The following is a 23,444-nucleotide window of genomic DNA, read 5'->3' as shown; positions in this document are numbered from 1 at the left end:
TCTGTCCCACTTCCTCTTTCTTTTAGACTTCCTCCTCCTTGGTAGGGTTGCCATATTTCAAAAAGTAAAAACTAGGATGGCTGGGGATTGTTGCTGCTACTCTCGAGTAAAGATGCTCCAGTCCGCTCTGTCTTTAAGAGTTTTATTGTGCATATTATTCACAGTGCAGAGAGATCAGAAAACATGACTGCCTAGTCTGATTCAGAACCTGGCAATGGCTTCCGGCGTGTCTTGGACCAGCATAAAAGCCTGGGCACCCCAAAGCCCCACCCCCTAGCCCTGCGTGTGGGCGCGCACCTCAATTCGGGCGCCGGAAGGGGCTGCATTCCTTCTCCCGTCCTTTGGCTGGAGCGTTGCCGAGGCTCTGACACCTCGCTGTGCTGTCCTTCCTCCTCTGGCCAGCTGGGTCGGTGCCGAGGCTCTGACATGTATTGGAGCCCCCTCTCCACTCCGCTCCATTCCTCATTCCCTCCTCCTGACCCGCTGCTAGTGCTGTCACTGGGTGAAGTGCTGGTCAGGATGACTGGGGGAGGGTCCCTGTAAGGAGTCCCCCTGACATAGGACAACCAAGTTGCTGAGCGTCTGGTTTTTTGTTTTGTTTGTTTTGTTTTTACAAAAACACCAAAAGACCATGATTTTTCAATTGACTTGCCTAAAATCCAGACAAAGTGCAGCCTGGATTGTGGGATGTAATGCATTGGAACAGTCAAGTACAACATTCTTTATTTCCCTAGAGTGGGCACAGGCAGCGGGATGTTACTCCAGTCAGTGTAACTTCCTGTTCCGCTGGTCTGGAGCATCTTTCCCCTGCATGTGACCTGGGAGCTGGGCGTGGCCCTGGCTGACTCCATAAAAGAGCCGAGTCACACAGCCATTTTCTCTTTCTTGATCTCTTGCTGCCATTTTGTTCTCTTAATGTAATTTTGCTGTCTGCTGGTTCTTGGCCAGCAGCACATGAGCTCAATCTCCATGTGAAATGAACTCACAGTTTGTTATGTAGCTACTAAGTAAAGTCTGCCTTCCAGGGATCAAAGCATGAACTGAAATGTGAGTAAACTTCTTGTTACTTTTAAGGAAAGACTCTTGTGTCTTTATTCTTTTAAGAGGGATCAAAGGGGACACCAGGAATAATTCATCTGGACAAGCCAGATTAGATTACTTAACTAAAGCGATTCAAACGAATCTGCAAACCAGCTTCCTACTATATTGAGGGGAATCTGCTCTGCTACATCACTCACTGGCGTGAGTGAAGGAAGGATAATATTTATTCAATATATCCTTTCGTACTATCCTTAACATTCCCACATGGATGTCAATTATGCCTTGAAATCCGGGTGTATGGCAGCCCTACTCCTTGGTACCTTCTGTATCCTTCTACCTCCCCCCCCCTTTGAAGGCAAGCTGATCTCATCATCTGAAGCCCCTCTCTCATTAGCCCCTTTCCTTGCCTCAGGTCTTGTCCTCAACCTATCCTTTTTCCAGGTTATTCTTTCTCATTCCATTGCTTGCATTCGACCCTTTTTTTAGGCGTCTTGCCCCTTGGCTCCCTGTCCTATACTTTTCTAGCACTCAGCCTGCCCTACAAGGTTGCAGTCGAACTGGCAATTTCCCATTACCTCGCAGGGTTTGGACTGCAAACCATGGTCAACGGTGTTCTGTGCCAGTGGACTAGCTGAGCCAAACAGAGGCTTCAGTGCTGCAAGCGCAATAACCTATCAATGGCCATATTATAGCACACAGTCTCCAGTCTTGACTCTGCCTTCTGGTATTACTGAAGAGCAGAAGGGTGTGTACTGAGACAGCATGGCCACACTGTTGCAGCAGCAAATGCACATTCCCCTCTGAAATTATGCATAATGTGAACCCTTGGGATAGCCATTCCTGTTTCTGCTGCTTCCGCCATAACGTTTTGTCAGTAGAGCATGAGACTTTTAATCTTGGGGTTGTGTGTTTGAGCCCCACGTTGAGCAAAAGATTCCTGCATTGCAGGGGGTTGGACTGGACGAGTCTCATGGCCCCTTCCAACTCTACCATTCTATGATTCTATGATTCTTGTGCCAACCTTTTCTGTAGCCTGCATTTGGTGTGAGAATCATCTTCAATTAGTTAAGGAATTTCAAAGGACTTGAAATGATTGGGGAAAGGATGACGATGGGGCCACAGGATCAGCACTCAGCACCTGTCAGCTGTCTTCTGAGGAAGCTCAGCCAACTCTCAATGGTAAAAGATGGTCAGGTCTGGCTGACTCATCACCTTCCGACAAAGAGAATCTCTGGGGTTTGACTCAGGCTAGCCAGAAGCCAGCAAGTGGAAAACAACATGGAGAAAGCTCACGAGATTCAGGGCTCAAACCGCAAAACCAGTTTTTAATGCCATGGCTCATAGTCCTGGGACATGAGAAGTAATGCCCTTTGAGCATATACAAATTGCCTTTTCTTTGCCACTCAGGTAAGCACCACCAATCCTTGTATGCCTGAGATCAGAACAGAGGGCATACAGGCCAGAGCATGGGATTGCTGTTAACACAATGTTGGATTATACAACAGGTAGACTAAGCATGTGTTTAGGGCATCAGAAAAGCAGGGGCACGAAACTCCCCCTCCGCACACACAAAAATGAGATTTTTTAAAATAAAATGACATTTGATATTTTTAAGAAATCATGTGAAAACTCAGAACTTTGTTAGGCTTCCTTACACTCTCCTAGGCACCCTTCCCTCATTTTCCTGTTCTCTTCCTAACACCCACCTAAACCAGGGGGTGTCCTACTGAAGTAGATCAAAATGATGTGAAGTTGCACAGGACCTATATGCTTGTGCATTTCAGCATACAGTGGTACCTCGGGTTACAAATGCTTTAGAGGTTACAAACACTTCAGGTTACAAACTCCGCTAACCCAGAAATAGTACCTCAGGTTAAGAACTTGGCTTCAGGATGAGAACAGAAATCGTATGTGTAAGTTTTGTGTCATTTTGAAAAAAAAATAATTTTTTTAGGGGCTTAAAGGTAAAGGAACCCCTGACCATTAGGTCCAGTTGTGACCGACTCTGGGGTTGCGGCGCTCATCATGCTCTATTGGCCGAGGGAGCCGGCGTACAGCTTCCAGGTCATGTGGCCAGCATGACTAACCAGAGCAGCGCACGGAAACGCCGTTTACCTTCCTGCTGGAGCGGTACCTATTTATCTACTTGCACTTTGAGGTGCTTTCAAACTGCTAGGTTGGCAGGAGCAGGGACTGAGTAATGGGAGCTCACCCCGTCACAGGGATTCGAACCACCGACCTTCTGATCGGCAAGCCCTAGGCTCTGTGGTTTAACCCACAGCGCCACCCGCGTCCCTTTTGGGGCTTAGTATTGTTTTTATTTTGCATCATGAATTTGGGGGGCACAATATCCCCCGCCCCGTGCTTAGGGTCTCTAAAGGTCATGGATGCCTTAATCTGGACTGGCCTCTCTCTCCTCTTCCCTTCCTTCTGAAACTGAAGCTGCAGTCCAGTCCAGAAGGAGAAACTGGCCTGTTAATCCCCAAATGCCCACAAGAGGGAAGCATCTCAACCTTAGTTTCTAAAAGCAACTTATTTTTTACCTTGGGTAAGATGGATGCATTTCATAGCTTGCATGGGGATGTTCTTTGTTGGCTTCCTCCCCAATCAACACACCCAAACACTCTCTGTGTTCTCTAATGCCACAGCTTTATTCAAAAACTCATCTCTTCCCCACCCCTTGCCCCCCAGGGGCTACACTGTCCCAGGGGCTCTGTTATCCACCTCTTATGCTCCCCTCCTTATTTGGCTACGACTACACAGTGAGACCTTGACTAAAGAATAAACATCCAGCTTCCTGGTGCTCTCTAGAGGCGGTGTATGCAAAAGTGGGTGTGCAAGGAAGAAAAGTGGGGGGAAGGGCATGGATTGGGAAGCCCCATACCCTAAAATCCATGGGGAAGGGAGTCCTCCTACCAGGAGCAGGAGGCAGAGGTGTGTGTGCCCACCTGCCGCCTGTTTCCTTCATGGCTGTTGCCACAGGTAGGTCTTGGATGTGTCAATCTGGCCTGGTGGAGGGGGCAGCAGGAGAGGGTGTCCCCCTCCTGGGGCTGGAGGAGGGGGTGGGGTTGACATGGGCGGAGCCAGTTGCGCCAGCGGTGCTATGGGCAGGGGTGGGTCCCCCTCAGCATCCCACAAGCTGATGAGGGGTGGGTAGACCTCGTTGAGGGGGATGGCTGCCGCATGCTGCATGTACTTTTTGAGCGAATGGCGGCAGCCTTTCTCCTTGAGTCGCCGTGAGGCGCACAGAAGCAGCAGCACTGCGCTCAGGGCCGCCAGCAAGGAGCCGGTGACGGCAGCCAAGGCTGCCCCTCCAGCCCAACCTCCCATCAGCTCCACTGCGAGCGAGGCCTCCTTGGTGGTGACATTGAGGCAGGAGCGCTGGGTGTGGGGCAGCTGCAGAAGAGGCGGAGTCATGGCAGAGGTTGCCAAGGGGCTTGTTGGGGGTGCCAAGGAGCCCCTGGGAACTGCCAAAGAAACCGTGGTTGTCAGATGAGCCACAGAAGAGGCGGAAGACCCTTCTTGGGTTGCCCAGGAACCCAGAGAAATTGCAGAAGCATGTGGGGTTGCTAAGGCAGCTTCCCAAGAGCTGGTGGGGGTCACCAAGGACGGAGGGACAGCAGCTGAGGACCTGGGAGCAGAGGACACAACAGTCAGGCAAATCTCATAGCGGGTGGCTGGCTGCAGGTGTGTGAGGTTGAACTCCTTGATGCCCACAGGGACTCGTGCTGTGTAGCTCAGGTGGGGATTATGGATTCGCATGGTAGCTGACGACCATGGCAGCAGTGGAGGAGGTGGGTGGGCTGTGGAGGACTCACTCTTCCTCCCCTCCACAAAGGATGTCGTCCACTCCACCACCACAAAATGTGACTGAACCTTCTTAGCAAGGACAAGCAGCTGGATGGGGGCAATGGGTCTGTCTTCTATCACAGCAAGGACCACACTGCGGCTGGTAGAGCCCAGCCCATTCCACGCCACGCAAGTGTAGACTCCTGAGTCTGCCGGGCTGGTGGCACTGATCTCTAGAGTGCCCCCTACCCTCAGATGGAGCCTCCCTGACCCTATGGTCACTTTCCCCCCTGATGGCGTTATCCAGTGGAACTGCGGTGGTGGCTCCGAGCTGGCTGGGCAATCCAGAGCTGCTGTTGAGCCGGCTGATACCTCCAGCCTCTCGGAGAGATCCTTGGAGGAGATTTCTGGCAAGCATGATCCTCCCATGACACCTTTCAACTCTTCTTGGAGCTGTCGCCCAGCAGCTTCCGAGGGCAGAGTGCAGAGCGTGGTTTGGGACTCAATCAACCGGACATGTCCCATGGCCAACGGCTGCCAGGCTTCTGGGCAATCACAGCGTAGTGGGTTTCCGTAGAGACTGAGCTCTGCCAAAGCTGGCAAGGCCCCTGTCAGGCCTAGAGGGAAGAGACTGAGGGCCGTATTGCTGGCCAGAAGGGTGCGAAGAGCTGGCACCTCCTGGAAGGCTCCAGGATGCAAGTAGGAGAGACGCGGGTTGTTGCACAGCTCAAGCTTTGCCAACTCTGGGAGATTCTCAAAAGCGCCTTTGTGGATGCTGGTCAGATCCTCCATGCTGTTGAGGCTCAGCTCCTCCAAGTGCAGCATGTCCTTGAAGTCCCCTGTCCGAACTTCTGTGATGGGGTTCTTGTTGAGATCCAGGAACTTCAGGAGAGGAAGGCCCTTCAGTGCCTTGGTGGGAACACGTGGAAGATGGTTGTCATAGAAGGACAAACTTTCCAGGTAGTCCAGCCCTCGGAAAGCATCAGCGGGTACTTCGCTTAGCTCCATCCCAGCCAAGACGAGGCTGTGAAGCCGTCCCAGTGGCTGGAAGCTGCCCCCTTCTAGCTGCGAGATGGGGTTCTCTCCAATCATCAGGATCTCCAAATTGGGGAGAGAGAGGAACCAGCGGTGGTTAATGGCACGGAGATGATTGGCATTGAGATGCAGCCGAAGTAGGCTGCTCAAACCGGCAAAGGCCAACGGCTCGATGGAAGAGATGCGGTTGTGGTTTATGTAAAGTTCCTCAAGTGATGTGAGGTCATGCAAACAGTGGTCAGGTAGCTCCTCCACCTGGTTCTCCTCCAAGTAAAGCGTAATGAGGCGCGAGAGGTTAGCTAACCCAGTATCGCTGATTCTGGAGAAGTGGTTCTGCGAGAGGTCAAGCTCGGTCAGGTTGAGCAAGTGCTGCAGCTCCCCGCTGACCCTGGATATCTTATTGCTCTGCAGCAGGAGAACCTGGGTGTCTGAAGAGAGATTCCCTGGCACTTGGGTCAACAGCAGGTCATTGCAGTCCACTGTACGGGCCTCGTGGTAGACTGACTGTGGCGTGAACCACGGGCGAGTCTCGCAGACACACTGTGGCGGGCAGGTGAGAGTGGCAGGCAGCAATCCCGGCAGGAGCAGCACCAGCAGAGTGCAGAGCGGGAAGGAGGACATTGTGTCCTCCCCAGATAGGCTCCCTTGGCAACAGCCTGGGGTCGAGCTGGGGAGAAAATCTTGATCTGTCAGATGTGAGCTCTAGGGCAGTCCATGGAGCAAGCTCATCTCTGGAAGGCAAAAGAGAGAGTGAGTTGGACCAGAGGTTCCCAAACCTATTTGGCCTAACACCCCCTTTACAGAAAAAAATTACCCACAATCCCCGGAAATCTACCTTCTCTAAGCGAGCAAACAGAAAGATGCTGTGACAAATTCGTGGTCTTTTATGTGTTTATATTTCTACCTATGCTCTACAACACTTCCCACTTTTCAGACCTGGGTGAAGCCGGAAAGGGAGAAGCCCTTGTCTCTAGCATGACTGCCAGATCCAGGGGAGGCATTGTTGCTGTCCGGCAATGGCGCCTGACTTGTCACTAAGCGTCATTACACAACAGATGAAACATGTAGAAACAGTTTTTCAAAATTTTCTTCTCCTCTCTTCTCTCTTTTAGGGTCTAACAACAACAACAACATCTGTGCACACGGCACTTTTGCAAAAATGGTCACAAAAGGGCAAAACCTGATGAAAACACAGACTATACAAGCCATTGGCTAAGGCATTACAATGTCACAGCCATGAAAAGGGTCCAAGGCACAAAAGTTGGTGTCAATTGGGAAAAGATGGAGAGAGGTCAGCAACAGAGGGAGGGGTTTCCATGGTGTTCTCATGCTGCAACCAACTCACATCCATTGCAGAGAGCTGTGGGGCCATTTTTGCTCCTTGGCATCATGTCCAGGGCAGCAACATTTCTGTTCCTCTCCTCCACCACTCTTAAAAGGTTAGATCTGACTTCCCTGCTGAGGGCTGTTTGGGAGAATTCCTCTCTTTGTGTGCAATATGTGCCCTTTGTTGGGAAAGGGATCTGAATTTCATTCCCCTCCCCCAATTCTTTATTGTATTAATCCTTATACAATCTTATACACATGTACATTGTTATCTTCTTACATAATTAAAGATTTGATACAGCTTTTAAGTTACATGTTGTCTTTTCTTTTTTCCTTATTCTTTACATTAAATCAAATAAATACCAAATCATAGAGAAAAAAATTCATATGTTAAACAAAATCAAACCTAATTTATTTACCTGAGAATATTGACTTCCCGCCACCTCCTGCTCTACATCACGTTTATATTTTCGAAGTATGTACTTATCTCACTGTCTTCTTACTAACCATCTTGGTACTTCTCATGTCATTTCATACCATATTTTGCCTATTCCTTATATATTTACTTTATACATGAGTCAATCAAATGCTGCCATGGAGGTTATATCATTCTTGTTATTATCTTGTAAGTACCTTTTGAACATATCCCATTTTTTTTGCAAACGATTGTTTTGATTTCCCCCTGATGTTGTTTGTTAGTTGGGCCATCTCCGCATAATCTATTAGTTTATTTTGCCATTCCTTTACTGTAGGAGTTTTGTCCTCTTTCCAATTTGTGGCTATTAATAAACGGGCTGCTGCGGTAGCATACAGAAACACTTCCCTTACATTTATAGGGATATCACTGCTCAGGATTCCTAAAAGGAAGGCCTCTGGTTGTTTTTGTTTTTGTTTTTATAAAGGTTACCTTAAAAATTTTCTTCATCTCTAAAAGTTTGGAGGAGATATTGATACCACCCCTGAAAGAAATAATGAATGAAACCCTAATGAATGGAAAAGTTCTGGACACATGGAAAAAAGCATTAATCACACTCTTGCCAAAGCAAAATACTGATTTAGAACTACCCACAAATTACAGACCTATCTCCCTACTCAACTGCAATTACAAAATCTTCGCAGGAGTGATAGCAAATAGATTAAACACAATATTGAAGGACATAATTCATGATAACCAAGCTGGATTCGTAAAAGGAAGACAAATAAAAGATAATATAAGAAACATCATAAATATAAATGCCTGGAAAATGACAGAGGAAAAAAGGCTGCGATAATGGCAGTAGATACGGAAAAGGCATTCGACAACGTATCTTGGTTGTTTATGAAAAAGTTTCTAAAAGGTTTAAATATTGGTGAAAAACTGGAAAGAGCAATTGGAGCTATTTATCAAAATCAAAAAGCAAGATTAATAAAAAACGGAAGAATTACAGGAAATATAGATATATAAAAAGGTACAAGGCAGGGTTGCCCCTTATCCCCACTATTATTTATAATCATGTTAGAAATATTAATGAAGAACATTAGAGAAGATGAAGATATCAAAGGAATTGTGGTTGGGAATAGGAGGTACAAGATAAGGGCTTTTTCCGATGATGTAATTATTACCACTGAGGACCCCGTAATTGGCATACCAAAAGCACTTCAAGGAATAAATGAATATGGAAGATTGGCTGGATTCAAAATAAATTATATAAAAAAGTATATTAGTAAAAAATATGGAAAATAAAGAAAAATAACAATTACAGGATATGACAGGTACTGTATTGAAATTAAGAAGAAGATGAAGTATTTGGGAATACAGGTGTCAACAAAAAATATAGATTTATATCAGGAAAATTATGAGAAAGCATGGAAAGAAATACAATTTTTAAAAACAATTTGGTCTAAATTAAAACTTTCTTTATTAGGAAGGATATCAGTAATCAAAATGAGTGTTCTCCCCAAAATGCTTTTTTTGTTCCAAAATTCACCCATATTAGGAAATGCAAAGTGCTTTAAAGAATGGAGGAAAGATCTGGCAAACTTCGTTTGGAATGGGAAAAAACCTAGAATTAAATATAAAATTCTTACAGATAGAAGGGAGAGAGGAGGTTTCAATTTGCCCCATTTGGAATTGTACCACAATGCAGCCGGCTTAGTATGGCTGAAAGAATGGATTGAATTAAAGAATGCTGATGTATTAGACTTGGAAGGGGTGGGTCTGGCCTTTGGATGGCACAAATATTTATTGGAGGAAAAATTGAAATAGCGTAGTAGCTTTAATAACATAAGAAAATCTATATATAAAATTTGGAAGAAACATAAAAGTGTATTGGAACCAAGGACACCGTGGTGGATATCGCCAATGGAAATAAGAGCGGTAAAGAGAAAAAATTTAGAGGGGAATTGGCCAACATATAAAGTCGTCTTCTTTTTGTGTTTTTCTTTTTATGTTGTTGTTGTTGTTGTTGTTTCTTTTCCTTTTTTATATGCTGTACCGTATATATATGATTTATATGATTTGTATGTATTTGATTTGAGACAATTTCTTTTATCTTTGTAAAATTGGTTTAAATAAAGAATATAATATAAAAATAAAAATTTTCTTCATCTCCTCATATATAATATTCCAAAATTCTTTGATTTTCCGGCAACCCCACCACATATGATACATATCACCTCTTATCTCCCCACATCTCCAACAAAGGTCTGATATATTTTTATACATTTTGGAGAATTTGGATGGTGTGAGGTACAAACGGTATTGCATTTTCATCATGTTTTCTTTGATTGTATAACATGCGGTAAATTTCATATTATGTTTCCAGAGGGTCTCCCATTCGCTCATCATAATTGTACATCCAATGTCCTGGGCCCATCTTATCATTACTTCTTTTACCCCCTCCTCCTTGACTTCCCAGTGGGAAGGAGGTGGTGGTACATTCTTGAAATAATCTTACTGTTATTAATTAACAGGTCTTTTTCTAACCTCGAAGGTTCTTCATTGAATCCTTTTTTTAAAAAATCCAGTTTGAATGTTTCATGTAATTGATGATAATCTAATCAGCCTGTTAGATAGCTTTTGATATCTTCATACTTCTTCAGTTTGAATTGGTTGTCTTCATGTATTAGTAATGATTTGTATGTTATCCAATTATCTTTCATATTTTTTTCTCTTTACTGCCTTGGCCTCCACTGGGGAAATCCAGTGTGGTGTTTTTGGCTCTAGCAAATCTCTGTACTTTGCACATACTTTGAAGAGTGAGCCCCTTATTATATGGCTGGTAAATCCCCTGGGGACTTTTCCCCCTGTGGAATTCTTTTCATAATTCAGGTAGGCATGCCACCCGAATCTCAGGTCATGTCCCTTGATGTCCAATATTTCTGTTTTTTTTGCAGTTGGAACCAATCCTTTAACCATGAAAAGGATACCGCTTCATAATATAATTTCAAGTCAGGGAGTCCAAATCCCCCCCCCCGTCTTTGATATCAATAAGTAGGGTATGTTTTATCCTTGGCCTTGACCCTTGCCATATAAATTTAGAAATTTCCTTTTGCCATGTTTTTATGCAGCCTGTGCCTCCTAATATTGGGATATTTTGGAACAAAAACATAAATTTTGGTAATACGTTCATTTTTATGGCCGAATACGCCCCCCAAAAGATAATTTTTATCTGCTCCAGATTTCCATGTTCTTTTTTATTTCTAGCCACATTTTGGTATAATTATCCTGATATAAATTAATATTCTTCGGGGTAATCCAAACACCAATATATTTCATTTTTTGGCAGAATTTTAGCTGTGTTATATGTTTAATTTCTTCTTTTTCTTCTGTTGAGAGATTTTTAGCCATCAGTTTAGTTTTTTTGTTGTTTAATTTAAAACCCGTCACCCTTCCATAATCCTTAATTATTTCTAATTGTTTTTGTATACTCTCCTTTGGCTTCTCCGTGGTGATTATCAGATCGTCAGCAAACGCCCATAATTTATAAGTTCTATTTCCCAAGGTTATTCCTTTAATCTCCTCTTCCTCTCTAATTTCTTAATTAGCACTTCCATCACTAAAATAAAGTTTAAAGGGGATAAGGGGCATCCTTGTCTAACTCCTTTAGATATTTCACATTTCTCCAATATCTTGTTATTTACTATTATCCTTGCTTTTTGATTCGTATAGATTGCCTGAATTCCTTTATAAAACGAATATCCAAATCCCATTTGACGTATAGTGGCTTTCATGAATTTCCATGAGATCTTGTCAAACGCTTTTTCGGCGTCAACTGAAATTAGCAGGGCTGATTTGTCTATTCTTAAGTCTAAATATTCAAGAATGTTTATGATTTTTCTGATGTTATTCTGCACTAGCCGTCGAGGGAGAAAGCCCTTCTGGTCTTCATATATTATCTTGGTGTGTAATATGTGCCCTTTGTTGGGAAAGGGATCTGAATTTCAAACCAACTTTTCTGCGGTGTGTCGCATGCGGCAGCTCCTGGTTTGCTGCAGTTCAGCTGTGTCTGCTCCAAGCACATTCCCCATCCCCTTCTCTTTCCCAAGGCACAGCCCTCCCACCCCCCAAATACTTGGAAATTCCCCTAATTTGAACCTTTTAAGCCCAGTCCCCCTCTTCTTCTTCTTCTTCTTCTTCTTCTTCTTCTTCTTCTTCTTCTTCTTCTTCTTCTTCTTTGTAATTTTTTATTCCAGATCAGTTTCATTTGTTTCATTTGTTGAGACATTAGTGTTACATTAGGAAGTAAAGGGGGGAGAGGTGGGGGGAGGGAAGGCGGGTGGGGGTGGGGGTGGGGTGCCGATGTTTCTATTTTACTTAATATATGTGGGGGGTTTAGTCCCTGCTTCTATTGATGTTCTCGCCCCACTCTGTAGGGTTTGCCTGCTGCTTTGTCTAATGGCTACAGAAAGTCTTTGTGATCCCAAATAAATCAACAGGCAGAAAGTCTTTGCCTGGATAGATTTTCCCTACTTCTCCTAAAATGTAGGATTTTTTTTATTTGTCTTGGCCATAGGCTAAAAAGTAATGAATGCCCAAAGTCAGAAGCGTGCAAGGAATACAACCCTTTGTAGAAATGTATCTGTAACTCCATACATACATCAATCAGAGATCAAATCTGAGATGAATTATGTGTTTATACACCCCAAGTGCATTGCTGAAGCAGATTGTCACTGCTGCAATCAATCACATTCCTACTTAAGAAAATCCTTAAGAGCTTTTGCTGCTTGAAAACAAAGTCACACTCCTACTTACACGGTTGTCTCTTCCATTTAAGAGGAATTTGATCTGGCCCAAAGCAGGTAAATTCCTGTCTCTATAAGCTAGGATGACCGGATGCAAAAAGAGGAAGGGGGTCTTTAATAAGATGGACTTTTAGCAAGTGCAGCTTCTCTCTCTCTCTCTCTCTCTCTCTCTCTCTCTCTCTCTCTCTCTCTCTCTCTCTCTCTCTCTCTCTCTCTCTCTCCCCCCACCCACCCATAACAAGCTGCACCTACTGAAATGTCCTCTGCTTTACTACCCTTAAAAGGTACCAGAATCCAGGCCAAGTACATGCCATACATTTAAAGCACATTCTCTCCTCCCAAAGAATTATGGGAACTCTAGTTTGTTAAGGGTGGTGGGAACTGTTAGCTCTGCAAGGGGTGTAAACTACAGCTGCCAGGATTCTTTTGGGTTGGATGCTTCTGATTTGTTTGCATAAATAGCAGATTAACAAAGGGCTGCTCTTCCAAAGAGCCTAGGTTGTATCCAAATAACCAGTCCTTAATTGGAGGGGAGGAAAGGAGCAAGTATTCTCAAGGAATAGGGACCTTTGAAGTGGAAGGTCAGAGACAGGTGTGGTCAGCTGATGGGCTTCAGAAAGAAAGTTTAATGTCAGGTCCTTATTTTGTGAAACGGGGGTCCATCAGAGTTGATGGAAATGGATGGAGAGCTCTTCAGAAGCAGAAAGTACTGTAGAAGGGATAAGGAAAAGGCAAAGAAAGAGTGAAGGATGCAGCCTCTGGGATATCCAAAAAGGTTCCTAGATAGCAAGGTGAACAGTATTGCCTCTTATGCCTGAGTCAGGCTCAGAAATTAACACAGTGATATGAGTTGGTGGGGGTGGGGGGTGGGATAGGCTGTATGCAGAGACCCTTCTCAACCCTGGATATAGCAAAGTGTTAAAATCTGATTCAAATTGCTGAAACAGCCAGACAAGTCTCTTGGGAAGGGCACTCTAAGAATGGGACATTAAGGTAACAAAGGAAATGGCTCTGTGCCAGATTATTGGGCCTCCCTCCCTCAACTCACTGGTAGTTAGAGAATCAAAGGCCAGAGTTGGGAGCTCAGGTATGTTTGAAGTAGAAGCTAGCAGGCTGCAAGCTGGGCAGCTGGAAGACAGAGCTATGCCTGATTTCTGTTTGAATCCAAGCCTGTAGCTCTGCCTCAGTCTTCACCAAAAAAGAAAACAATGCCCGACCTGAAGAATATGGAGCAGATGATTCAGCAGGGGGAACACAGCCCAGAACAAGTAAGGAGGTAGTACAAGAATACTTGTACTAGTTTAGATGTATTCAAGTCTCGAGGGCCAGATGAACTACATCCAAGAGTATTAACAGAACTGGCAGAGGTGATTTCTGAACCACTGGCAGTAATCTTTGAGAATTCCTGGAGAACAGGTGAAGTCCCAGCAGACTGGAGGAGGGCAAATGTTGTCCCTATTTTCAAAAAGGGGGAAAGAGAGCACCCAAACAATTACTGCCCAGTCAGCCTGACATCAATACCAGGAAAGATTTTAGAGCAGATCATTAAGCAAATGGTCTGTGAGCACCTAGAAAGGAATGCTGTGATCACTAAAAGTCAGCATGGGTTTCTGAAAAATAGGTCATATCAGATCAATCTGATCTCATTTTTTGACAGAGTCACAAGCCTGGTAGATGAAGGGAATGCTGTGGATATAGCCTATCTTGATTTCAGCAAGGCCTTTGACAAGGTGCCCCATGATATTCTTGTAAAGAAGCTGGTAAAATATGGGCTAGACAATGCTACAATTCAGTGGATTTGTAACTGGCTGGCTGACCGAACCCAAAGGGTGCTCATCAATGGCTCTTCTTCATCCTGGAGAGAAGTGACTAGTGGGGTGCCACAGGGTTCTGTCTTGGGCCCAGTCTTATTCAACATCTTTATCAATGACTTGGATGATGGGCTTGAGGGCATCCTGAGCAAGTTTGCAGATGACACCAAATTGGGAGGGGTGGCTAATACCCCAGAGGACAGGATCACACTTCAAAATGACCGTAACAGATTAGACAACTGGGCCAAAGCAAACGATGAATTTTAAAAGGGAGAAATGTAAAGTACTACACTTGGGTAAAAAAAATGAAAGGCACAAATACAGGATGGGTGACACCTGGCTTGAGAGCAGTACATGTGAAAAGGATCTAGGAGTCTTGGTAGACCACAAACTTGACATGAGTCAACAGTGTGATGCAGCAGCGAAAAAAGCCAATGCAATTCTGGGCTGCATCAATAGGAGTATAGCATCTAGATCAAGGGAAGTAATAGTACCACTATATTCTGTTCTGGTCAGACCTCACCTGGAGTACTGTGTCCAGTTCTGGGCACCACAGTTCAAGAAGGATACTGACAAGCTGGAACGTGAGGAACGGCTTAGGGAGCTGGGTATGTTTAGCCTGGAGAAGAGAAGGTTAAGGGGTGATATGATAGCCATGTTCAAATATATAAAAGGATGTCATATAGAGGAGGGAGAAAGGTTGTTTTCTGCTGCTCCAGAGAAGCGGACACGGAGCAATGGATTCAAACTACAAGAAAGAAAATTCCACCTAAACATTAGGAAGAACTTCCTGACAGTAAGAGATGTTCGACAGTGGAATTTGCTGCCAAGGAGTGTGGTGGAGTCTCCTTCTTTGGATGTCTTTATGTGGAGGCTTGACAGGCATATGTCAAGAATGCTTTGATGGTGTTTCCTGCTTGGCAGGGGGTTGGACTGGATGGCCCTTGTGGTCTCTTCCAACTCTATGATTCTATGATTCTGAAGAGTGCAGCAGAAATGCTTGCAGCTCAAACAAATGAGCAAATGCAATATACCCGGAATGTGTCTCACCTACAGTTTGCAGTGGCAGCCTCAAATGCTTAATTTGAGAGGCGATCCGTGCATGGGTAGGTACACCAGCACATTGCTTGACATGGCTGATTAGTGTGCTTATTTGTGAGCAAATTTACTTGCAGGTATATCATAATAATCATAATAATCATAATAATAAAATAATTTCTGCCCCGCCCATCTGATTGGATCAGTTCTCCAGGAATGGAACTGTTTGTAAGTGCTCAACCATCATGCCATTATAAGTGGCAAATTTGAGGGCAGAACCATTTTCCCTGGGAGGTCTCTAGAGATGAAAAATGTCATAGGTGAGCATAATACATCTATGAGGAAGCAGTTATGGCCATGAAACAAACCTGGTTTGGTACCCTGATCAGTGCCAATACAGCAGATGAGATGTAGATTATACCAGCTTTTCTTGGGTTGTTCTGGGACTAATCCCAAGGAAAACAGCTGGTGTAGATGCTGGTGTTTCTATTCCTGCTTTGGGGGAAAGTTTCCCCTCCTCGTCCTTGCGAGCAAAAATCAGTGACCAGCTCCTGAACCCTGGGTGCTGTTGATCTGTCCCATCTGTGCAGGATGGGATTTTCTAGACAGTGGTGCTGGCAGCAAGAGGGCCTGTTGGGTAATTGGTGACCTAGATAAACCACTGTGTGGAACAGCTGGGGCCTGACAAGCCTTGCAGATCTCTGGGCGGGGGCAGGGGGGGGAGAGAGTCGGGGGACAGAAGATGAGAAGACATGACCCTGTGGATCAGGGCACTTGGTGCAATATGTGAGGAGCAGGGCAGGACTTGTGGAGGGCTGGAGGAGACAGGCATGGGTTTGGATGCCGGGAGCAATAAGTCATATCCCATCAGGAAGGATGATGGATTGCCAAATTCAGACCCCATGAGAGAGCTTTTGTCCGTCTAAGTTCAGTTCAGTCTCTGGTGCCCTTCCTCAGACTACAGCTCCCATCAGTCCTGGCTACTGGCTCTGCTGGGAGGGGGAGCTGAGTGGAAAGAGAAGTTGCTGAATTGTAACTCATTACCAAGCTTAAAACCATGGAGAGACCTGGTCTGAATAAAGACATTGGATTCTTATCTCATTATACATGATAAAGCTTTCTTTAGCCACCTCACCCCTTGCTTTTTCCTGCAAGACCAATTGCAGTCGTTAACAGTTGTTAATAGTCGTCAACAGGTTTATCACTCCTATCAGCCAATCACCCATTCCCACCACCCTTCTGAGTAATACCCCTCCCCACCCTCCCACTATATATACGGGTCTGGTGACTTCTGTTTCAGTGTATCTGAAGAAGTGTGCATGCACATGAAAGCTCATACCTATGACAAACTTAGTTGGTCTCTAAGGTGCTACTAAGGTGGAAGGAATTTTTTCCCCCGACTACAGCAGACCAACACGGCTACCTACCTGTAATGAGTTTTGCAAGTTAGCCACCTCTGTCTTGAGGGTTGCATAGAAGAGAGAACTTCACCAGGTGTGATTTTTCCCATCATGGCAACACTAGGATAGGAGATGCCTGTTTATATTCACTCTCCTTTGCAATCCTTGAAGGTGGTACAGGAGCAACCTAAGTGATGGATTCTGCCTGAGGGATATTGCAGCCCCTTAATCTCCCACCCACAATCACCTTCTGCTTGTTGTCTGCTCTGAAGGGCACAGCAATCTGCCCATATTCCCCTTGGACGACTGGACAATAGGAAGATGGGGGCAAGGACTGAGCAGAGTTAGGTGCCTCTGGCCAATCTCAGGCTTCTCTCTCCCTCTTAGGATTGCAAGATTTCACAAAGCAAATCTGGATGAATGCTCATGGTCATGAATAAGAACAACTGCTAAATAAATACCAAACACCATCTAACCACCATGTAACCTTTCTGCAAGCAAATCAGGATGAATGAACATAAGAAGAACTGTCTGGATCAGGCCAATGGCTCTTCTAGTCCAGCAGCCTGTTTTCCCAGTGTCCTCCCAGATGCTTGTAGTAGGACCCAAGCAAAAGAGCCCTCTCCTCTCTCCTGAGCTTCCCAGCATCCGGCATTCAGAAACATCGCAGACCCTCCAAGTGCCTCTATTTCCCAGAGACAGTCCCAGATTTACAGTAGCCATCCTGGTTCCTGATTTGATCTCGGAATGTCCCACTTTCCTTAGGCATTCCTATTTTCATCAGAGAAATGTTGGAGGCTATGAAGTTACGCGACCCCTGAGTCAATGAGAGGACTAACTAGACAACTATTAGAAGACATTTGAAAGCAGCCCTGGATAGGAAGCTTTTTAATGTTTAATGTTTTGTTATGGTTTTATATATGCTGGAAGCCGCTCAGAGTGGCTGGGGAAACCCAGTCAGATGGGTGGGGCATGATACTGATACTGATACTACTTTAATAGTATTTTCATTGGGGAAATGTTGGAGGGTATGGCATTGCTGAGCCCATTTTAGCCTCGTGCTCAATAGAGGACCCCAGTGACTGGTCCAAGTCCAGCCATCAGGCTTCGAGGCCCCCAAAGTCTCCTCAGTCCTAGCCCAATGACCAAGCCACTGTGCCACACAGGTGCCTTCCACAGGGTGTACCACTAAGCAGAGGGCCAGCAGAAGCTGGGGGATTTTTGAGTCTCCTCATTCCCTGCCCCCCGCCCCCCCCCACTCCCCTGCAGCCGCAGAACTGGCGCCAGGCCTGGAAGGTACTGCGATTGAGGCATGTGAGGCAGAGCGTGAGCTCATTTGCACGAGGGCCGAGAGCAGCAACAGCATCCAAATGCTGCCGTGAAGGGGAAGCTAAAAATAGAGATGTGTCAAAGAGAGAGAGAGAGAGGAAGGAGAGAGAGAGAGAGAGAGAGAGAGAGAGAGAGAGAGAGAGAGAGAGAGAGAGAGAGAGAGAGAGAGAGAGAAGTGGCTGACCGGGGGGGGGGGGAGCAGATCGTGGCCCTGTGTCCTCATCTGGTTGCTTCCCTTGTTTGGATTGTGGCAGTGGCAAGGGGCAGGGCGGGGCATTACATCTGTTCAAGACGACTGCTTGCTGTCGCTGACAAGGCCTGTGATGAAGGCATGTTTCCCCCTCTACCACTGATGCTCTTAGTCCTGACCTCACATCCCTTCTTGTCCCCGGCTCTCTTGTTCAGAGCTGTCAGCTTTGCTGGGAGGCATTGCTGTGTGGCTGGTCACTAAACAAGAACGGCTTTTTAAAAAAAGGTTTTTAATTTTTTAAGGGAGATCTATGCAATATTGAAATTCCCATGAGTTCTGCTCTGGCATTCCATGGGCAGAAGTACTCCCCCTTGGGAGTCTACGCAAGAGCTAATGGAAAGAGCCACCTGGCATGCTGCTAGAGCAGGAGGAGCTAATGGGTGCCCCCCAGATGGATCACAGCTCCCATCAGCCCCAGGCAACCTGGCCAAGGGAACAGAGACGATGGGAGCTGTAGTCCAGCGCAAAACATCTGGATGGGACCCTGTTGGCTGCCCCTGAGTCACAGGGTGGGGAGATCCACACTTTAAGCTAGTGGTTGCAAATGTGCGTTCTATACATGTTGCACAGGAAGCCAAAAGCCCCTTAGGAAACCACAGGAACTGACTCTTGCCAGTTACAGTAAGCTCACAACTTACACATTTAACTTGTGCAAATTCAGCTTTACACATGTGGCTAATAATAATAATAATAATAATAATAATAATAGGAGGTGGAGCTCCAGGAAAAATGCCTTTGGCAGTCTTGCCTGCCATTTAACCCAATGAGTTTTGACTATACAAATGATTCCTGGAACATAGTTGTGGGCTTCCTGTCCTACGACTGCTTGGTCCTTCTGCTCTCATGGATATTGTGTGTGTTTGTGTGATGGGCTTGCATACTGTTTTAAAGATGACTTTTAGTTGGTGCTACTGGAGCAACTAGTTCTGGGCTACATGGCCTAACAGTCTGATTCCTATCAAGCCACATTACATGTGCCCAGCACTCAGCGTGGTAAAATGTGTGTACACATAACATATTCTTTGTTTCACATTCAAGTGCTTTGAGAACAGGCAAGTTGCCTCAGCTGCAGAAACAACTAACATCCCTCTCTCATGCCCTGCAGTTTTTGTACAGCGGAACCTCGGTTTACGAACTTCATCCGTTTTAGAAGTCTGTTCTTAAACAGAGGTGCACTTTCCCTAATGAGGCCTCCTGCCGCCGGTGCCCTTCCACCGTTCAGCTTCCGTTCTTAGACCGAGGTAAAGTTTGCAAACCGGGACACTATTTCCGGTTTTGCAGAGTTTGTAACCTGAATCATTCCTAAACTGGACCGTTCTTAAACTGAGGTACCACTGTATCAGGTTGATGTAGACTTAATAATTTGGCTTTGCAATCACAAAAAGTGACATTTTTGTAGTAGTGGCATCTCCAGAATAATGAGTTTCGGCACTCAAACCACTTTTTGAGTTTGCCATCCCTTTTAAACCTCAAACCACTTTTTGAGTTTGCCATCCCTTTTAAACCTCGGTTTAACTACACTGCTTATGAATATGGCCACTGGTGTTCAACAGGTAGAATGTCGAAGGCTGGAGGAATTTTGACTTCTGCCAATTTGCAGACTGAACTGATCCACATCTTCTGGACTAATGTGTGATCAGTATGAAGATATATTTCAGATATTGGTCTTCTCTAAATTTTGTTTTTTAAAAAAGCATATATAAGTATGTTTTAAGATAAAATACATTTAGAAATGTGTATTTTGTGAGAAAGCACACATCTACATACAGTTTTGGGGAGCATATTTCTTTAAAAGAGAAGATTGATACAAAAAGGGGATGAAGATTTATCAATGAACAAATGTGAAGTACTGGAAATGGACTGGTTCTAGACTTATCCATCTTTTCCTGGGTAGAATGTGACCCAGAACTGGATTGAGGCTCGATTTAAAGTGGTTGACACAAGAACTGCCATGGCAATCTTCTGGAGAGAAAAGAGAGAGGAGAAAGATAGACAGACAGAGGGAGAACTTACTGTGTATAATTATGGAAATTAAAGTGGGTTATACATTGCAAGTTTGACTTAAAAGTCAGACTTTGATCTGGAAAAGTCAAAGGCCCGTGAGTCTGAGGACTAATCAGATTGAAGTGATTTTGAATGTGTGCCTAGGCTGGTGGTTCCCAGAGGTACACAATCAATGCAGAATTGCAGCTGACATGAAGATAAGGGAAAGTTCACCTAGCATTCAATTTTTAAAAATAGTTTTGTTGAAATTTTAAATGATTTTTCAAGTTGGCACTAAAAAGCTTCAAAAGACAACTACTGGTGTGTTTTACTTTGGTATTGTTAAAAACCAGAAGGAAAACTTTAAAAAAGCAAATATGATTCAAAAATTACACCTATAAATAAGGCAATATTTTTGGCGAAAAATAAATAAATTGAAAACTGCACTATAACATATTTAGGCATGAATATTTAGCTTTTCAAAAAGCATATAGCTGAAAAATACAAATTAAAATATCAGGTGTTTTTTTTTTATAAAAAAAACTCCATACAGCTAAAACGATCCTGACCAGAAACATAACAGTGAAAGTGCACCAAGGTATATGGGTTCACCCACCTGATGCCTCATTGCACGTATCTAAGCCACACCTCTTAAGAAATACAAGAGAGAGAAAGAGGAAGAGTGCTTGATCAGGTGTGAGGAACCAGTGGGTCCCTCCAGAGGCTTCTAGACCACGGCTTCCACCATTCCTGACCATTGGTCATGCTTGCTGGGGCTGATGGGAGTTAGAGTACAACATCTGGGAGGCCACAGGTTGCTCATCTCTGCACTAAAGCAATCTAACCTTTAGAGATGGTGATAAGGGCTCCATTCTTTTGACAGCAATGAAAAGAAAGTCTGCCTTCCGCAGTCTGAGAAAAGACAGAGGAAGCACATGGGACACTCCAATGATGCTGTGTCTCATTTCCCATAGGAAGTGAATGAAGACACATACACACCCCGCTCAGGATTGGGACCAGTGTGTGAATGGACTTCTGGGGCACTTCCTTGGCAGATTTGTTCCCTGCATGGAAGTGTGCCTATAAACTGTAACCGTCAACAGTCTCTGGTCCACAGATTTTAAATGGCTGCACAAATGGTCCAGATTGCAAGGGTCACAAAGCACAGGCTCAGTATGAGCAGCGGCTGCAACATGACCACCCACTGTTTGGCTTGCCTTTTGTTGTTTGGTAATTGCCTGCCATTATAAGAAAAAATGACTGGGGTGAGCAGGCACAACAAGCAGATGAGCTCCTGCAGAAGAGCTTTGGCAGCTGCTGTTTGCGCTACCTTTGGCAGGGCAAGCTGTACCTGCCCAAACGCTTCCTACCAGGAAAAACATCACTTGCTGTGTCAGCTCAGCCTGCTGCTCAAGCCATAACAATAAAGAATGAAAACAAAAGAGGGGAAATCCCTGGATCTGATGCAACTGAACTGTTGAGAGCCATGCTATTGTGCAAAATGCAGAAAATTCTCTCTCTCTCTCTCTCTCTCTCTCTCTCTCTCTCTCTCTGCCATAGCCACCTGATACAGGGGAAAGAGACATTTTTTGGATTGGATCTAAAGTAGGCTTGCCAACCTCTCTGATTTCTACACCTGTGGCTTTAACAATAGCACGATGGGCAAACATTAGCAGGGGATAAGATTTGTCTCAAGGCCTGCTGTGCAGGGGCACTTGTGAAAGCAAAAGCAAAAAAACAAAGCCTAGATGATTCCAAAGGCACCATATACAGGTATTTCCTGTGGACTCTCAAAGGCAGCTGATCCTGTTAATTTAGTTCACAGAATCAAAGAACTGTAGAGTTGGAAGCGACCCCCAGGGGTCATCTAGTCCTGCCACCTGCAATGCAGGAATCTCAACTAAAGTATCCATGACAGATGGCCCTTCAACCTCTGCTGTAAGTCCAAGAAAAGAGAGCCCCCCCCACTATTAAATAGCTCTTACTGTCATAAAGTTCTTCCCGATGTTTAGTCCAAAATTCCTTTATTGTAGCTTGAAGCCACTGGTTTGAATCCTAGCTTCCAGAGCAGGAGAAAACAAGCTTTCTCAATTTTCTATGTGAAAGCTCATTAGATGTTTGAAGATAGCTATCACTGTATCATAAAGAAGGCTGATCGCCAAAGAATTGATGCTTTTGAATTATGGTGCTGGAGGAGACTCTTGAGAGTCCCATGGACTGCAAGAAGATCAAACCTATCAATTCCTAAGGAAATCAACCCTGAGTGCTCACTGGAAGGACAGATCCTGAAGCGGAGGCTCCAATACTTTGGCTACCTCATGAGAAGAGAAGACTCCCTGGAAAAGACCCTGATGTTGGGAAAGATTGAGGGCACAAGGAGAAGGGGACGTCAGAGGACGAGATGGTTGGACAGTGTTCTCGAAGCCACCAACATGAGTTTGACCAAACTGTGGGAGGCAGTGCAAGACAGGAGTGCCTGGCCTGCTCTGGTCCATGGGGTCATGAAGAGGCGTATACGACTAAACGACTAAACGACAACAATCATATCTCCTTTCAGTTTCCTCTTTTCCAGGCTAAACATACCCACCTCCCTCAACTATTCCTCATAAGGCTTGGTTTATTGACCCTTGATCATCTTGGTCTCCCTCCTCTGCACACCTTCCAGCTTGTCAACATCCTTCTTGTCAAGAATGCTTTGATGGTGTTTGCTGCTTGGCAGGGGGTTGGACTGGATGGCCCTTGTGGTCTCTTCCAACTCTATGATTCTTAAATTGTGACGCCCAAAACTGGACACAGGACTCCAGATGTGTCTGACCAAGGCAGAATAGAGTGGTACTATGACTTCCCTTGAACAGGACACTAGACTTCTGTTCAGATGTGCCAACTTTGCCCCTGCAGTTGAGGGGGCCTGCGCTCTGTGCAATATGCTAATGTCACGTGTGCATGCTGTGAGATGTGCTGGCCTGTCACATGCAAAAAAAGGGAAGAAGTTGTTGTGACATGGGGTTCGTGGTTTCAGCTCTCTTGACATAACATGCTGGAGACAGTTCTCTAGTAACACTTCTTTATTAAAGTAAACAAGACTGAGCTCTGAGGGCAGGAAAGCTACATTTATAGGGACAGGGGACTAGCTAGGAAGGGATACATTTTGGAGGCAATCACAGTGCTGCCTTTTGGAGGAAACCAATAAGACAGAGGATCCAAATACAGCAGCTTAAA

The 23,444-nt window shown here is 45.0% G+C and overlaps 1 protein-coding gene and 1 long non-coding RNA gene across 3 annotated transcripts in view; one reads left to right on the top strand and one right to left on the bottom strand.

Annotated features, from left to right (window-relative positions):
- The first annotated feature begins 895 nt into the window (after window positions 1–895).
- LOC148683328 (uncharacterized) lies at window positions 896–7,499 on the top strand. Its single transcript, XR_015947278.1, has 2 exons — window positions 896–1,047; window positions 6,978–7,499. It is a non-coding gene; the product is annotated as an uncharacterized LOC148683328 (long non-coding RNA).
- Window positions 2,347–23,444, bottom strand: part of LOC118075383 (leucine-rich repeat neuronal protein 1-like) — a 40,994-nt gene continuing 19,896 nt past the window's right edge. Inside the window, exons 2-3 of one of the 2 annotated variants that reach the window (XM_088658673.1) lie at window positions 8,099–8,150; window positions 2,347–6,596 (exon numbers count right to left, since the gene is read on the bottom strand). In XM_088658673.1, coding sequence (XP_088514799.1) covers window positions 4,006–6,486 — 2,481 coding nt within the window. In that variant the 5' untranslated portion in view covers window positions 6,487–6,596; window positions 8,099–8,150 and the 3' untranslated portion in view covers window positions 2,347–4,005. The remainder of the gene's footprint in view (window positions 6,597–8,098; window positions 8,151–23,444) is intronic. The other variant, XM_035097327.3, reaches the window with a different exon arrangement.

Source organism: Zootoca vivipara, chromosome 15 (assembly GCF_965207765.1).
Source record: "Zootoca vivipara chromosome 15, rZooViv2.hap1.1, whole genome shotgun sequence".
Taxonomy (NCBI): domain Eukaryota; kingdom Metazoa; phylum Chordata; class Lepidosauria; order Squamata; family Lacertidae; genus Zootoca; species Zootoca vivipara.
This window is presented reverse-complemented; position numbering and strand designations above follow the sequence as displayed.